The following is a 17,886-nucleotide window of genomic DNA, read 5'->3' on the forward strand; positions in this document are numbered from 1 at the left end:
GATGCAGATGTCGTCTGAACAAAATGAAGGCTAGTATCAATCATCTTTGACTTGGCCTACACCTTATTAATACACAAAAGAATACACATTTGATGTTCAATAAAGATTTAAAAGGGAGCTGTAAAAAAGTTTTGGGATATTTATAATTTAGTTTTAATTGCACTTCTGAAATTTCTTTTTCTAGTCATGTGACTGGCACAGCACTGCTGCAGTAATAGAAGGCCTTCCCAAAGATCTTTCCCTGCAAATGCCATATAACAGGGAAAGAACATATGACTACACAACAGTGCTGCAGGAATAAGGTACTTAGTTATTTTAAAAAAATACAGCGGCATGATATATACACTACTCAAAAAAATTAAAGGAACACTTTTTAATTAGAGTATAGCATCAAGTCAATTAAACTCCTGGGATATTGATCTGGTCAGTTTAGCAGAGGGGGTTGTTAATCAGTTTCAGATGCTTTGGTGTTAATGAAATTAACAACAGGTGCGCTAGATGGGCAACAATGAGACAACCCCCAAAACAGGAATGGTTTTACAGGTGGAGGCCACTGACATTTTTTTTCACTACTCATCTTTTCTGACTGTTTTTCACTAGGTTTGCATTTGGCTAGGGTTTTGGTCACTACTGGTAGCATGAGGCGATACCTGGACCCTACAGAGGTTGCATTGCACAGGCAATCCAACTCCTCCAGGATGGTACATCAATACGTACCACTGTCAGAAGGTTTGCTGTGTCTCCCAACACAGTCTCAAGTACATGGAGGAGATTCCAGGAGACCTCCAGCAGGCCACTGATGTGAATGTCTCTGACCAAACAATCAGAAACAGACTTCATGAGGGTGGCCTGAGGGCCTGAAGTCCTCTAGTGGGCCCTGTGCTCACTGCCCGGCACCATAGAGCTTGATTAGCATTTGTCATTGAACACCAGAATTGGCAGGTCCACCACTGGCACCCTGTGCTTTTCACAGATGGAAGCAGGTTCACCCTGAGCACATGTGACAGACGTGAAAGGGTCTGGGAAGCTGTGGAGAACGGTATGTTGCCTGTAATATCGTTCAACATGACCGTTTCGGTGGTGGGTCAGTGATGGCCTGGGGAGGCATATCCATGGAGGGATGTACAGACCTCTACAGGCTGGACAATGGCACCCTGACTGCCATTAGGTATCGGGATGAAATCTTTGGACCCATTGTAAGACCCTACACTAGTGCAGTGGGTCCTGGGTTCCTCCTGGTGCACAACAATGCCTGACTTTATGTGGCGAGAGTATGCAGGCAGTTCCTGGAGGATGAAGGAATTGATACCTTAGATTGTACACCCCTTGAGGGTCAGGGACAGATGTGAATGTACAATATATATGTAAAGCACTGCGTAAATTGACAGCGCTATATAAGTACCTGAAATAAATAAATACCACTGAATGGCCCCCATGCTCACCTAATTCCAATGCGGTACCTCTGGGGTATCATGTTTCGGTCCATCCGACACCGCCAGGACCTGTACCGGAACTCAGTGATGCCCTGGTCCAAATCTGGGAGGAAATACCCCAGGACACCATCCGCCGTCTCATTAGGAGCATGCCCCCATGTAGTCAGACATGCATACAAGCATGCAAGGGCCATACAAACTACTGAGTACGATTTTGAGATGCTGCAATGAAATTTCAGCAAAATGGACTAGCCTGCTGCATAATTTTTTCACTGTGATTTTTGGGGTGTCTTTGAATTCAGTCCTCTGTAGGTTGATAATTTTCATTTCCATCAAATGATGGGGCATCCTTACATTACATTACCTAGTCCATATCAGCATAGATATCCAGCATGATATTTTTCCCTATTGAGATCTGATGTGTTTTCAAAGTGTTCCTTTAATTGTTTTGAGCAGTGTATATAATTTATGTGAGTGAATTATGGCAATTAACACTTCTCTGTTTAGTATTACTTTAAAGCGGAGTTCCAGTTGAAAACTGTAGCTGCTGACTTTTAAAGTACAGACACTTATCTGTCCCTCGGTCCAGCGGTGTCCTCACCATGGCTGGCTTCACCGGCCGTCTTCTCTCCCTGACAGCTTGCGGCTTCACAGTCGGGTGCCCACTGCCCATGCACAAGAAGCGCTGCGCTTTGTGAATGGCCCCGTAGTCCTGTCAAGTGTCCCAGAAGACTACGGGGAGGGAGGGGGGGAGGACAACTTCAGATTCCGATCGCCTAGGCAACCACAGCGGAAGTGGGAGCGAGTAACTGTCAAATTCAGGTAACCGCTCCCCAAAGGTGCCAATCCTTAATTGGGAGCGGAGGACAAAGGCTTAATCTAATCCTTTAGATTAGTTCAGTTTTGGGCACCAATTCACAAAAAGAACATTGGGGAACTTGAGAAAGTACAGGGAAGGGCAACTAAACTGATACGAGGCATGGAGGAGCTCAGCTTTGCAAAAAGATTAGAGGAACTGAATTTATTCTCTCTTGAGAAGAGGAGATTAAGGGGGGATATGATCTCCATGTATAAATACATCAGTGGTTCATATAGTGAACTCGGTGTAGAGATATTCACCCTGAGGTCAACACAGAGGACAAGGGGGCACTCTTTACTTCTGGAGGAAAATAAATTTAATCGCAAAACACGGAAAGGTTTCTTCACAGTGAGAGCTGTGAAAATGGGGAATAGACTCCCTCAAGAGTCTAATCCCAGTGCAGTGGATTGCTTCAAAAAAGGCCTGGATTCTTTCTTGGATACGCAGAACATAACTGGATACTAACATTTATAGGTAAGGTTGATCCAGGGAATATCCGATTGCCTCTCGGGGGATCAGGAAGGAATTTTTTTCAAGCAGGTGCAAATTGGATCATGCTTTGCTGGCCTTTTTTTTGCCTTCCTCAGGATCAACTGTGGGTATAGGATTATAACTTTTTTTTTTTTCTATGGTTGAACTGGATGGACTTTTGTCTTTTTTCAGCCAGACTAACTATGTAATCATGACAGCAACATTATGACTGTTCAAATAAGAAGTACTTGCAGAAGGAAAAACAAGCTACAATGTTGCATTGGGATCTTAGCACCAGGGGCGGACTGACAACTCATGGGGCCCCCGGGCAATAGAGGATCATGGGGCCCCTGTGTCCTTGCCCAAACTCAAAAAAGCCTATGAAAAAGGTACCAGGGGCATCTCATGGGGGGCCCGAGTTTCCAAATGGTCAGTCCGCCCCTGGTCCCAGCATATCTAAACTTTAAAAAATGTCAGTGGTCAGATACATGCAAGCTTTCATTACAGAGAACCATGCAACTATGATACGAGGACTATTTAACATATAATTTCAATGATGGCACTGGATAACAAGCTAACTAATTGTCATTGAACATGCCTGATTTCTTGATCAGTCTGTAGTTTTGATAAATATCTGTCATTTATAATATATATCTAAGTGATCAAGTTTCAAAATATTCAAATTGAGTTATAAAGAATGTAAGCAAGCAACCAGATTATGTGATGAAGTAGGATACCGTTTTATACATACATACATGCTGACTACATGAGCGTACAGAAATGATTTATATTTCTCCAGTCACAAATTTTTACATGAGTAATCATCTTTTTGTTTTTGGATTTGTACAGAAGGGATATTATCTAAATCATGTTAAAATAAACATATTTGTTTTTGTAAATTATGAAATGCTTGCCTATTTTTTGTGTATATTCTACTTCCCGCATTATTTTTGAAACCTCACTTCCATTTATATTCCTGTAATAAGCCATTAGAAACTAACATAATCCCAAAGATTTTAGCTATAGTTTTACAGTGGTTATTTCTGTTTTCTTACAGGGTGATCGCATGTGGCATTTTGCTGTGTCACTCTTCTTGGTAGAACTCTATGGAAACAGCTTATTGCTGACTGCAGTCTATGGTCTGGTGGTGGCAGGCTCTGTCCTTTTCCTTGGGGCCATAATTGGAGATTGGGTAGACAAAAACCCAAGGCTTAGAGGTAATTGTATTAAAAAAAATTTCCTTTTTACACTCCATAATACTAATAAATGAATGTGTAGTATACTTACCTGTTTGTTCACAATGTACACTGAATTATGTACATGCAGCGCAGTTTACAGTTTCGGCATCTGCTGAGATTAATTATCTCCAGTGCATGTGCAGCCAGGCCAATCAAGATGCCTGAAGCTCCAAACCTGGAAGAAGACAAGAGGAGCACTAAAAAGTTATAGCAACAAACCTGGCTGTGTTGTGTGTCTTGTCTCAATCTTTGTAAATGTCACTTTTTCGGACAGCTTGGTCTTCATGTAAATGTCTAGAAAAATCTAGAAAGTCATGTCAAGTCAAAAAGCTGACTGCATACAGAATGCTCTTATTACATTAACTGCATACAGTTGCAGAAATACATTATTTTTCCATGCAAAGGTACATTAAGGCTGGCCACTATACAATTTTCCAGAGATTTTTGCTTTAGATTTACCGAAAACCATATAATATGAGGTCAAAACTAACAGCACTTTCAATTGTATCCAATTAGGCAGGCTCTTGCACTACATAGTTGAAGGTAAATCTAAAGGAAATCTGGCAGAAATTGAACAGAAAATTGATAGTGTATGGCCAGACTTAGTGATGAAGCAGCTTGAAAAACTTCCCACTCTTTTAATTTGGATTTTAGTGTGTGTGATGCATTAAACATTTGTTTAATTCAGTTATTTTATGATATAATTGTTAATAGGATCTAAATCATATACAGTAGTAATATTATCAACTGATTTTTTTTTTCTTTGATTTTGGTAGAATCACAAAAACCGCTGACCTAGATATGCAGCAGATCAAAAACAAATCTGATTGAACCTTTAACGTGGGCTTTTTATTTAAAGCCCAGCATTACAAGAAACACTAGCATAGCTGTTATCGTTTGCTGGGTTCCAGCAATGGCTCCAAGTTTGGGAAATCTGTCCCAGGAAGTTTAAATGCCCCTAGAAATACAGCTTTGAGTTTCAACCAGTTTAAGTATGTTTGATTTAGTTTTATTTTTTTTTAGGATTTTATTTTGCCTTTTAGTTAGTGTTTTAAGTGCAATACTGACACTACAAGAACACCTCTAAAAGCAAAACGGATATCTAGCTGCTATTGTGTTAGGTATGGGTGTTAGTTTTGTTATCTTGTCTGGGTTAAAGAATGAAGTGAACAATGTGTGTATGTGAGTGTGCCTGTCTGTCAATAAGAGCAATGCTGGGATAAGGTCATCCAGTGTCCAGGAAGAAGATGATGCCAAACTGCACCCCTCTACAATCCCCAATCCCCTTTTTTGGTGAATTTGCATGCTTGTTTTCTGCAGCTGGGCTTTCACTCCCAGCTGCCACCATTTTTATCTCAGCATCACTGCACTGCTTTTGGTCTGCCAATCTGGTGTCACGTGGGCCCAGAACTGAGCACTGATGTTGAAGGATCGCCCTGTTGTGTTGTCCGCATCTGCCTGTCTCCTTGTGCTGATTGCAAATAGTGCCAGACTGGCCAGAGGGCAAATTAAAGGTGGACACGAGGGGCATTGCTATGATTGTAAAAGACCTGGAACACCTCTGGGCCCTGCAAGCGGAAGCAAGATGCAGCATGCATAGTGCACCATGATGAACAAAGGGTGTGGGCACACCGTGGTAACAATGAGAAGGGCACGAAGCGGTAAAGTTAAAAAGGACCTAAGTCTGTATTGTCGCAAAGGTGTGCACCAGAGACTTGACGCAGTCCGCCATTTTGTTAAGAGTAGCCATGTTATTCCCTCATTCTCTCTCCGTCACAGTGACAGTGTATGTGTGTGTTAAAAAATTTCACAGGAGGGTCATAGGAGCTATAAAGGCCCCCCAGGGAGACGGGGCCTAGCTGTAGGAGAACCTGTGCCATTTCACACCTTGGAAGAGATAAGGCAAGCTTTCCCAAGAGGTGAAAGAGATTCCGAGCTAATAAACCTAACTCAGCGTAGGTGACAGAATCAGATAACACTTCTCAAAATCCATTTTTCCCCTATCTTGGAATATGAGAGACTTACATAAAAACCGGACATATCGTCAGATGGACAATGAGCAGGCGAACAGTTTGACTCGCCTTGTCTCGGACACACAGGAAAGCAGAAAAATAGATCTCGTGAACCGTTCAGAGCACACTTTCATAATTCATATCTAATTAATCCTTAGACTTGTCTGCATAATAATCTACCCATGGGTGGAATGTCCGTTGTGCAGATGGACAGTTATGGGCCAAAATATGAGTTACGGGAGATTTTTGCTCTAGTTGTGGCATCCACCCATATCTCCACACCCTAAGCGGGGATTGGTCCTTGATTTCAGAAACACCCCCTGCTAAGGACTACAAAATAGGCTGTCAGGCCTAAGAGTGTAAGTTGAAGACGTCTACCATTTTAACATCAATACCACCTGGGAAGACCCCTGCTTTTTGCTCTGAAACTTGGATCTGCTAACCAAGGACTTTGGCAAGTACCTTAACCCTTTCACCTCTCTCTGATATCTCTTTGCTGTGCTGTTGGTCTCTGTATGTTTATATATATATATAATATATATATATATCTTAGTTCTTTTTCTGTAAATATTTTTATTGCACCCTGTCACGGATCGCAAGAACGCCGCCACCAACATGCGACAATCTCAGGATCGCGACGTCCAATATGTCACGATCACGGCGTCAGACCCCAGACCTTCTCACCAAACTCGTGACCGAAGGACTGGCCGATCCAAACCGCGATGTGACGTGTGTAACAATGCCACACCCAGCTGCACCCTGCACAACGATTTTCCAGCTAATGGACAACAATCTATGTACCGGCAGCCTGAATGCACTTGTTACTGGGTCAGGTTAATTACGCAATTAACCCCTTCACACTGCCACCACCTCCTTTTTGATCAGAGAAAGAGGAAACTCGCAATATCGCTATAACACTATAATAATTGAAATAATCGTCCGCATAACCCGGTCATTGACACAGGCCGGTTATACAGAGAGTTAAACAAACAGTAGCGTCTCTTTAAAGGCAGGGATTCGTAAATTGCAATTAAGAGTTATAGAAACAGTTCAACACTTTCAGAAAGAGAGATTTATTACTAAAAGGGTCAAACAGATGCAATAAAAATATTTACAGAGAAGATGTAACTAAGATAGAGATATATATATATACAGGAAACAGCATAGCACAGCAAAGAGATAACAGAGAGAAGTTAAAGGGTTAAGTTACTTGCCAGTAAGCCTTTTGATGTAAGCAGATCCAAGTTTTTTAGAGCAGAATGATGCTTTGATCTCCCGCTGTTACGATGGAAAAATGGGAGATGTCTTCAATTCTACCTTCCTTAGGCTTGACAGCCTGTTTTAAAGTTTCCCAGCAGGGGGAGGTAAAGTTAAAATTGTGACACAATATGGTGTTTACTGCAGAAGAATGGCATGCATGGGTGTCATCCATGAAGGAAGCCTCTCTTAAAGCCCATGAGCATAAAAGCCTGCTTAGAATTTGCCAGAGCCCATGCTGAAAAAGAAGACGAGTACTAGGACTGTGGAGTGATGAGACCAAGATAAATGTTTTTGGAACTGATGGCCTCAAAACTGTATGGTGTCGCAAAAGTGAGGAGTACAAAGAAGAATGCATGGTGCCTACAGTGAAACATGGTGGTGGCAGTGTCCTTCTGTGGGGCTGCATGAGCGCTGCTGGTGTCTAGGTGCTGCATTTCATTGATCGTATCATGAATTCACAAATGTACTGCTCTATATTGAAAGAGAAGATGCAACCATCACTCCGTGCCCTTGGTCGTCATGTACTTTTCCAGCATGACAATAATCCAAAACACACGTCTAAGGCCACTGTTGCATTTCTGAAGAACAGGGTGAAATTGATTCAGTGGCCAAGTATGTATCCTGATCTGAACCCATTCAAACACCTATGGGGAATTCTGAAGAGACAAGTTGAGCATCACTCTCCATCCGGCATCCAGGCTCTAAAAGAGGTCGTTCTTAAAGAACGGAAAAAGATAGATGTTGCAATCTGTCGCCAACTTGTTCATTCCATGCCTAGAAGACTTGGTGCTGTCATTACAAATCATGGAGGTCATACAAAATACTAGATGTAGTAGTTTTTGTTGTGGGGTTTATTCATTTTTGCATCAACTAATTTGATCAGGGCTGTGGAGTCGGTAGATAAATGTTCCGACTCCGACTCCTCAGTTTTGTGTACCTCCGACTCCCCGACTCCGACTCCTCTGTATTAATATGCGAATGTATTTTATACATTCCTTGAAGGAAAGAAAGGCAGCATACATGTCATTACCACAGGACTACTGGCTGGGAAGCCAACAGTCTACTGTATTGAACAGTTTAAGCAAAAGACAAACACAATGAAAACAACAAAGTTTTATTAATTTTTTTTTTATTAATTAATCAAGTGGCTGGGTAGTAGCAGCAGGCATAAACATCCGGAACAGGAACTTTACCAGTCCAAAAATACAAACCACATTATTTGGTTGTTTTAGAACAAAAACAAAGCTTATCTATATGAACCAAAAACAAAATCTGTAAAACCTAGAAATGGTTTATATTAATCTTGAAATGTAGTTATAGGCTTAGCAAATGCAAATCAATTCAATGTAGAGTTCTAAGGAAGAGAATTGCCTCTGCCAGATCCTCTTTCATAGAGGCTCTTAAGTCAGACTTTATTATTTTTAGGGCTGAAAATAATCTTTCGACACTGACTTGGGTGGGTGGCATTGCAGTAACTATTCTGGCCACATCACTAACGATAGAAGTAGAGAAGTCATTAATTATAACTTTTTGTGAATTAGGACATTTAAGCTTGCTTTTTTTTTCATTCCAATCTAAATGTAATCGGAGTCGGAGTTGGAGCTTTGTTTGCCGACTCCACGACTCCGACTCCACAGCCCTGAATTTGATTAAAACTGAAAAGTTTGTAATCTAAGTTATATTATTAACCTTACTTTCATGTAATGAGATAAACAAACTGAGCTAAAACTCAATTTTGTCAAAATTTTGGAAATTGTACTTGTGTTCACTGAGATATTGATTCAAATCTTACTTTTCAAAAGGGGTGTACTCTGGTCTTTTGTCGACCCTTTTTCACTCTACTTTCCGTAGAGACCCCGATCATGCGCTTCTCCATGGCTACCTATCTTTTCATAGCGGGTAAAAGGGCCAGTGCTAGGGCCTGGAAGAAACCACATTGCGGAAGTAAGGAATATTACGACCACCCTCATGATTCATGAGAAAATGTCGAGTATCCTTAACTACTTCCTGCCCAGCCTATAGTCAAATGACGGCCAGGCGAACTTCTTGTCACTCCGGGAGGGCATAATATGACATCCTTCCCAGATTGGGCTTTGTGCATGCCCGCAGGTCTGCGCTGTGGCGAGATCTGTCACCGGTTGTGTACCCCAGACACGGTCGATGACAGATCTGTGTACTGGCCCCCTTGCCAGTACCATATAACCTGCTGTGACCAATCACAGCAGGTCACATGACAGTTGAATACAATGGATGCCTTCCTTTCATTCCATCCATTGTATACAAGTGTGTCTAGCTGTGAATGGTCGCAGTGATCACATGCACAGGCTGGGCCAGTCACAGCCCATCTGTATCAAGTGATTAGCCATGGCCAGTCACAGCTAATCACAACAAAAAAAGCTGAATGAGTCAATTTCATTCAGTTAAATGCTTGCTTATAGCAAAGAAATTCTTAGCTACAAGCAATCAAATTGTGTAAAAAAAAAAACTTACTATGGTAACATTATACTACTTTGGTCATAGTGTAATATGCAAAAAAATCTTAAAAAAAGAGAAAAAATGTAATAAAAAAATAAAGAAAAATTGAAAAACATTATCAATTTGTCTTTCATACTGTCACCAGTCAGTGTCCCTGATCACCACCACTCTAGTTATATGATGATGTTGTACTGCACTGGTGACAGTATGTAAAAAAAAATTGTGAAAATAATTTTTTTAATTTCTTCATTTTCCAAAAAATGATGACAAAAAAATTACAACTTCAAAAAACTCACCAATCCTCTTATGAAATATGTCGGACTGTCTACTTTGCAAAAATGGGTCATTTGGGGGATATCTGTACTGTTCTGACATTTTTGGGCCTCAAGAAATTAGATTGGCCGTCAGTACTTCAGGATTGATCAATTTTCAGATATATACCATAGTTTATGAACTCTATAACTTTCCTACAGACTAAATAATAAACACTGATTTGGGTTATTTTCACCAAAGACATGTAGTAGAATACATCTTGGCCTAAAATTATGAAAAACAATTATTTATTTGCAAACTTTTATAACAGAAACAAAGAAACGTGTTTTTTTTTTTTCAAACTTTTCAAGTTTTTTTTTGTTAATTTAGCAAAAAATAAAAACCCCAGTGGTGATTAAATACCACCAAAAGAAAGCTCTAGTTGTGTGAACAAAGTTATAAAATTTTAGTTTGGGTACAGTGTTGCATGACCACGCAATTGTCATTCAAAGTGTGAGAGCTCTGAAACCTGAAAATTGGTCTGGGCAGGAAGGGGGTAAAAGTGCTCAGTATTGAAGTGGTTAATGATTCTCATTCTCGGTTCCTGAAAATTGGAACCCTTGGTAGTCTTACAGCTTGGGTTCATAAGGGGGGTCCTTACCCTCAGGTTCTCTTATCTCTTATCCTTTCTTAACTGCTTTTTCTAAACTGTACTTCTCTCCTCCTTGATCTTATGCTATGCCATCCTCCCTCCCCCACCCCTACTTCCCTGTGGCCCTCTGCCACGATTTACCTCTGCTGGGTATTTTACTCATTTTGCTCTAGTTAGGGCACTCTTTTGTTGAAGACTAATCTGTTTAAGTATCTCTGATTGTATTGTATATCTGCCAATTAGTCCCCTGCGAGGGACCTTATCTTCTAAATGTTTGTACCTTGTTATTTTTTTAAACAAGAAAAATGGAAAAAAATGTATAAAAATTATTGTACCACAAAAGGGGTGTACTCATTTGAGCTGAGCACTGTGTATATGTATATATACAGTGAAGGAATTAAGTATTTGATCCCCTGCTGATTTTGAATGTTTGCCCACTCACAAAGAAATGATCAATCTAAAAATCGAATGGTAGGTGTATTGTAACACTGAGAGACAGAATAGCAACAAAAAATTCAAAAGAAATGCATGTCTGATTATGCACTGATTTGCATGTTCATGAGGGAAATAAGTATTTGATTCCCTATCATTCAGCAGGATTTCTGGCTACCAGGCGTCTTTCATACAGGTAACAAGCTGAGATTAGAAGCAGTCTCTTAAAGGGAGTGCTGGTAATCTCATTTTGTTACCCGTATAAAAGACACCTGTCCACAGGAGCAATCAAACAATCAGATTCCAAACTCTCCACCATGGCAAAGACCAAAGAACTGTCCAAGGATGTCAGGGACAAGATTGTAGACCTACACAAGGCTGGACTGGGCTACAAAACGATCGCCAAGCAGCTTGGTGAGAAGGTGACAACAGTTGGTGCAATCATTCACAAATGGAAGAAACACAAAACAACTGTCAGTCTCCCTAGGTCTGGTGCACCATGCAAGATCCATACCTGACATCACTTCCGGTTGACTCACAAACAATCAGTGTCATTTAAAAAAAATAGAAACATTCAATAACACCGATGTTGGTGTTACATAGTTAGTCTGGCTGAAAAAAGACAAAAATCCATCTAGTTCAACCATAAAAATAAAAGAAAAGTTATATTCCTACAACCGCAGTTGATCCAGAGGGAGGAAAAAAGCCCAGCAAAGCATGATCCAATTTGCTCCTGTAGGGGAAAAAATTCCTTCCTGATCCCCTGAGAGGCAAACGGATATTCCCTGGATCAACTTTACCTATAAAGGTTAGTATCCAGTTATATTATGTGCATGTAGGAAGAATTCAGGCCTTTTTTAAAGCAATCTACTGAGCGGGCCAGAACCAACTCTTGAGGGAGTCCATTCCACATTTTTACAGCTCTTACTGTGAAGAAACCTTTCCATATTTGGAGATTAAATTTCTTTTCCACCAGACATAATGGTTAGTATCCAGTTATATTATGTGTATGTAGGAAGAATTCAGGCCTTTTTTTAAAGCAATCTACTGAGCTGGCCAGAACCAGCTCTTGAGGGAGTCTATTCCACATTTTTACAGCTCTTACTGTGAAGAAACCTTTCCGTATTTGGAGATTAAATTTTTTTTCCACCAGACATAAAGAGTGCTCCCTTGTGGTTCTCTGTGATGACCTCAAGGTGAATAACTCTACACCGAGTTCACTATATGAACCACTGATGTATTTATACATGTTGATCATATCCCCCCTTAATCTCCTCTTCTCAAGAGAGAATATATTCAGTTCCTTTAATCTTTCCTCCATGCCTCTTATCAGTTTGGTTGCCCTTCTCTGCACTTTCTCCAGTTCCCCAATATTCTTCTTATCACAGACAGATGGTGATTATTGTTGGTAAAATCTGCAGTAGACAATCAATCTAAGTTAGCTTACACGTATAGTAATTTTAAAGTGTTACTAAACCCAGGACTCTGCATTCATTATATCTGGTCTCCCACAGTACACAGAACATGGAAATGCAATTATTTTAGTAAATGTAATCTGCTAAATACATTTTTCTCATCAGCAGTTAGAGCCGTCTTGTGACTTCTATCAGTGATCAGCAGAGCACTGGTTAAACCTTGTAGGAGTTTTCTTTCTGCTCTAGGAGGATGCAGAACCCCTGACCTCTTTCTGGACAGTGCTGATTGGTTCTGTGCTGATCACATGCACTCTCCCAAGTAAAAAAAATACCTCTCTAGCAACACACACCAAACTGAGCATGTGCAGAGTGTCTCCACACGATATGTCTTATCAGGAGACAGTGTAAGAAGGGGAGGATCAGAAAAGTCAGGATCAAACAGCATTTTTACACAATGCAGAGGATTAACCCCTTAGTATGCTTTACTGCATATACAGACTAATTTTACTGTTATGGGTTTAGTAACACTTTAAGTCTGAACATTCAGATTGTTGCGTTAACCTAGCTGTCATTGGTTATCTTAAAAGAAAATAAATATGAAGAAAGTGCCTAACCTAATATTATTTAATTCTGACTAATGTGTTTTTGTAAGATTAGTAATAAAAATGGTTAATACTATTAGAGATTCAGTCTGCCTTCTCTCTGTCTTTTATAGTGGCACAGACTTCACTGATTGTGCAGAATGTCTCTGTTATTATCTGCGGCATCATCCTGATGGTGGTCTTCTTGTACAAGAATGAACTGTTGTCAATGTATCATGGATGGCTGTTGGTTGGTGTTTAATATTCTTTATATTATTTTATAATGCATCTTAATATGCTAATTTTCTTGGCTGATTTTAGCTCTTTAGGTGTGATTCAGTAGGAGCAATACCAGACCATGGCAGAGAGACCTCTGCTCTCACACAGATGGCATCGGGTACTACCTGCTGCCCATGGAAGAGGCGTTTATACTGGCTCTGCATATTAAATAAATGTCTGATAAATTTAAGACCAATTAGTTTTGTGCAAAAGTGCTTTGGGCTTTAATGGGTTCCTTTTATTGAATTTGCACGTAGGTTATTTTGTACACAGGACATTGCAAGGCAGTACTGTATATACTGTGCTAACATTGGCAATTCTCTCATTATTTCCCCACTTCAGAGACAATGAGGCTGATTTACCAAAGGAGTTCAGAATCTAAACTTAAAGCCTAAGTGTAGCTAAAATAAAAAAAGAAATAAAATCAGCAAAAGAGACATAATTTACCATCAGTAGAATTTGTGCATTGTCCTGATTCCTCTTGCCCTCACCCCCTTTGCTGTATTTGTCTGGTGCAGCAGGGGCTAATACAACTAAGGAGCCATACTACCGCTTCTATGACTAGAGAGCGACCTATGAATGCATAACATGCAGTTGATTTATAACTCTGCCCCCTGACAGCCCTTTGGTTGTATTAACCCCTGCTGCTGTAGTCTTCCAGCAGTTAATGAAAGAGTATCTATGAATAGAGGGGGGTGGAGCTATCAATCATCCACCCATCCTCCATTCATAGATCACTCTCAAATCATAGAAGCTGTAGTATGGCTTCTATGAATGGAGCAGCTAGGTGGAAACAATGGTTGTAGTAGGAGTTTCTTGAAGAGAACCTGTGACTGCCCCATAGTTGTATTAACCCCCAGCATGCTGGATGATTACAGGGGGGGTTGGGGAAGGGCATGGATGAAGGAAGATTTCTACTAGCAGAAGAGAGATCAGCACAAGGGACACATCCTATTGACTAAGTTATATCCCTTGTGCTAGCTACACTTAGTGTTTAATGATTTGTAGCTGTGTTGACTATGAATATCCAGTCATGTGTAGAATAGATAAATAAACAGAAGCAGCTTTTTGGATTGAATAATTGAAGGGAAGATTCTCACCTCCTATAGTAAATGAGCCTCGCTATGTTTTATGGATTGACTGTTGTAAAATAAACTGTTTTCGTGAAAAAAAAATTTCCCACTTTATATTTAAAGCAGAATGTAAGTGCTAACTATGGCTTCATAGGTGAATTATATATTAAGTTAATTTTTTTTCTTTTGTGACTGTAGACACTGTGCTATATCCTTGTCATCACAATTGCAAATATTGCAAATCTGGCCAGCACAGCTATGGGCATTACCATCCAGAGGGACTGGATTGTTGTTGTTGCTGGAGAAGACAGAAGCAAGTTGGCAGGTATTTTTTTGTTTTGATGGTGCAATAATGATGATAATTAGTTGATGTCAATACCATTTTCCATATCCCTGTATATTGTGCTCGTTAAGATGCCCATGTAAGAGTTTTTAGAAGCTATCAATACTCCCTGCTGACATCACGGTCAGGGAAGGGAGTTCCACATCCTTATTGATCTGATAGTGAAGAACCCCTTACACAGTTTAAGGTAAACTGCTTCTCTTCCAGGTTCATTGAGTGGCCATGTATCCTCTTAAGCAACCTGAGACTGAATAGTTTTCTCCCTGTTAGAATCACCATTGAGATATTTGTAAATCACAGTCACATCTGCTCTTAAGCATCTCTTCTCCGGGGAGAATAGGTTTAATGCTTGTAGTCATTCCTTATATCTGAGGTCCTCAGTCCCCTTATTAGCTTTGTTACCCTTCTGTGAACTCTCTCCATTTCCAGCACTTCCTTCCTGAGGACTGGTGACCAGAACTGGACAGCATACTCTAGATGTGGCCGAACCAGAGTTTTGTAAAGTGGTAGAATTATATTCTTATCTCTTGAGTAAATATCATTTTTAATGCATTCTAATAGTCTCCTAGCTTTGCTTGCTGCAACTTGGCATTGAATGCTATTGCTGAACCTATGATTTCCTAGGACCCCCAGATCGTTTTCCTCCTGGATTCCCCCAAAGGTCACTCGTGTAAAGCCTTTTTAAAGGTTTTTACACTGACTGTGATATTTTGTAATTGCTGAGTGGCTTTAACTTCATCTTGGCATTCTACAAATAAGTGCCAAGGCAGCTAATTAACTGCAGCAGGGTTCTTTAACTTTTTAATCTGAACACCCAAATAAGAAAATAGTTACTGTACTGGAACCAAAGATGACACATTTACCAAAATTTCAGAAAACCCAGACAAAGACAAATAACATGACTGTATAATAAAAAAAAAATACAGCTACTATATGTATTCTTATACATCTTAGGTGTCAGGGACATACATGAGAGCCGCTGCAGAAAGTTGCCCAAACTGGTGGCATGATTCTATTTAGGAAACCACATCTACTGTTTTACAACTTGAGTCCACACCAAATGATTTACCGTTTCACAGTCAAAACACAATTTTTTGAAGCTTTATTGCTTTACAATTGAAGAATTCCCTGGGTTTGTTTTCATGCTCTGTGTTTTTTTGCAGAATTGCCTTTTTAGCATCCTAAAACCAAGGCTTTATTTACTGCAATCTTTCCAACATTTGGGTACTCTTTGACATTTACTAGCACTAGTAAATTTTGAGTAATAAAATTGTATTTTCTTTTAGAAGTAAACATTTACAACTAGTGCCAAGTCTCTTTGCCTCCTCATCCCACAAACTTATGTGGGTGATTGCCTCTGCCCCCGCTCCATAGCTTCCTATACATGTCTGTGCTGTCATTTGTAGTCAGTGGGCTGTCACTCACCATTGAACTGGTGATTTTGCACTTTGGCAAAAGTCAGCTGGTTACCCATCCCAAAAACCTCTTTGACTCAACCTATAATTTAAAAAACATTATAGTTGCAGCTTGGTAACCCTATATTACTTTGAATCTTAAATTTTGAAAATGCACTCAGGTTAGTTCACTGGCTCAAGCACTGTAGTCTCTCCTGCACACATGAGAGTATGAGAGGGAGCTTGTGCCACACAAAACCTCCTATAATCTAATGATAGAACATGTGTAAATTCTAAAGGTGGACATACAAGGAGACAGGATGTTACAAGATGCATTGTTGCATCATACAAACAGTTTCAGAGGAACTGTGAAGCAGTATTAGAGGTGGTGGCCACTTCAAAATTGACAAATACCCTGTTGATGTTGGCTGACAGAGGGTAACAGGGAACAATCATCACTCTGCATTGAGAACTCCCTTGACATGCACTGAACAGTAGACGTGCATATGGAGTTCAAAAATCATAGGATTTTAATACAGTTCCTATATATGACACACTTGTTAGGATCAGCAGTCTGTGTAGCCAGGCAAGGTGTATCAGAGGTTAGCCAAGCTAGGAGCAAACACAATGTCTGCACTGTCGCTATATGCATCCCTCTTCCATCACTGCCATGCAGAATGGATAACATTTAATAACATTTTTACATTCCTAGATTAAATATTTGGGTTAGGATCTGGTAAGTGTAGGAGGCTGAAATCCCATTGCGTTCATGGAACCTCTCCGGAAATCAGTAATCCTTTTGGAAGGAGGGAAGTATACTGATTGAATGGTTAGCTTCATTGCAATTAAAGCTGAGGTCTGGGCTTTAATTACCAGTATCAACCTTAACAGACTTTTCCATGCGTATATGTGGGCTTCCTCCTGAAAATTGAAAACATGCTAGCAAATTGTTCTGCTTCCACCCAATTTGGAAATGTATGTGCTTTTTATATCATTAGGTGCATTAAAGAGGAACAAAGAGACAGGCCCTCCTAATTATCTTATCTTGTATTGTAACTGTACTGTCTCCCATTGTATTGTAACGCACTATGCAAGCTGTTGGCACTATATAAATGCTTTATATTGTTATTAATAATAATAATAACAATAATAATAATAGCTGAACTCTGGAAGTGATGTGGCCACCTTGGTAGAGGCAGGGCTATGCTTCCTCATGTCAGAGCCTCAAGCAAAGAGAACAGTGAGCAGCACAGTAATGACATCACCATATCCCATTTCAAATCTCCTGGCATCAGCAGTCAGAGGCAGCAGCGCCTGCCGATATACAACTCTAAGGCTATAGGTACAGGAATGCCTAGGCACGGTCACATACAGTATCAAGAAGTGCACTGCTAGTTTTCAGGAGGAATTCCAGACAAAAGGTAAAACTTTCAGTGTACGGTTTATGCACAATTAACGTTTTTAGCTGTTCCCTGTAACATAGCAAGTCTTAACTTCAGGTCAGGTCCACTTTAAATTGTAAACTCCTTTAAGGAAGGAACTGATCTGAATGATTTTGTGTACTCCATAAAGTGTTGCATAATTTATTACTGTTGCACACATTAATTTAAAAATACATTTTATAAACTTTCCCACTGCAAAAATGCAGGGTAAATAATGTAGAACTAACTGCAAACCTAAAATGCAGTTTAATTCATTTTTAATATTCAAAGCAAAC

The 17,886-nt window shown here is 40.0% G+C and overlaps 1 protein-coding gene across 2 annotated transcripts in view; it reads left to right on the forward strand.

Moving 5' to 3' along the window:
- Window positions 1-17,886, forward strand: part of SLC40A1 (solute carrier family 40 member 1) — a 99,412-nt gene that overhangs the window by 36,094 nt on the left and 45,432 nt on the right. For both annotated transcript variants that reach the window (XM_089692702.1, XM_089692701.1), the window contains exons 3-5: window positions 3,821-3,980; window positions 13,215-13,330; window positions 14,631-14,757. In XM_089692702.1, the coding sequence (XP_089548828.1) occupies window positions 3,821-3,980; window positions 13,215-13,330; window positions 14,631-14,757 (403 nt within the window). The remainder of the gene's footprint in view (window positions 1-3,820; window positions 3,981-13,214; window positions 13,331-14,630; window positions 14,758-17,886) is intronic.

This window comes from Staurois parvus, unplaced genomic scaffold (genome assembly GCF_062004578.1).
Source record: "Staurois parvus isolate SC_StPar_1 unplaced genomic scaffold, SC_StPar_1.0 ptg000601l, whole genome shotgun sequence".
NCBI classification, from domain to species: Eukaryota; Metazoa; Chordata; class Amphibia; order Anura; family Ranidae; genus Staurois; species Staurois parvus.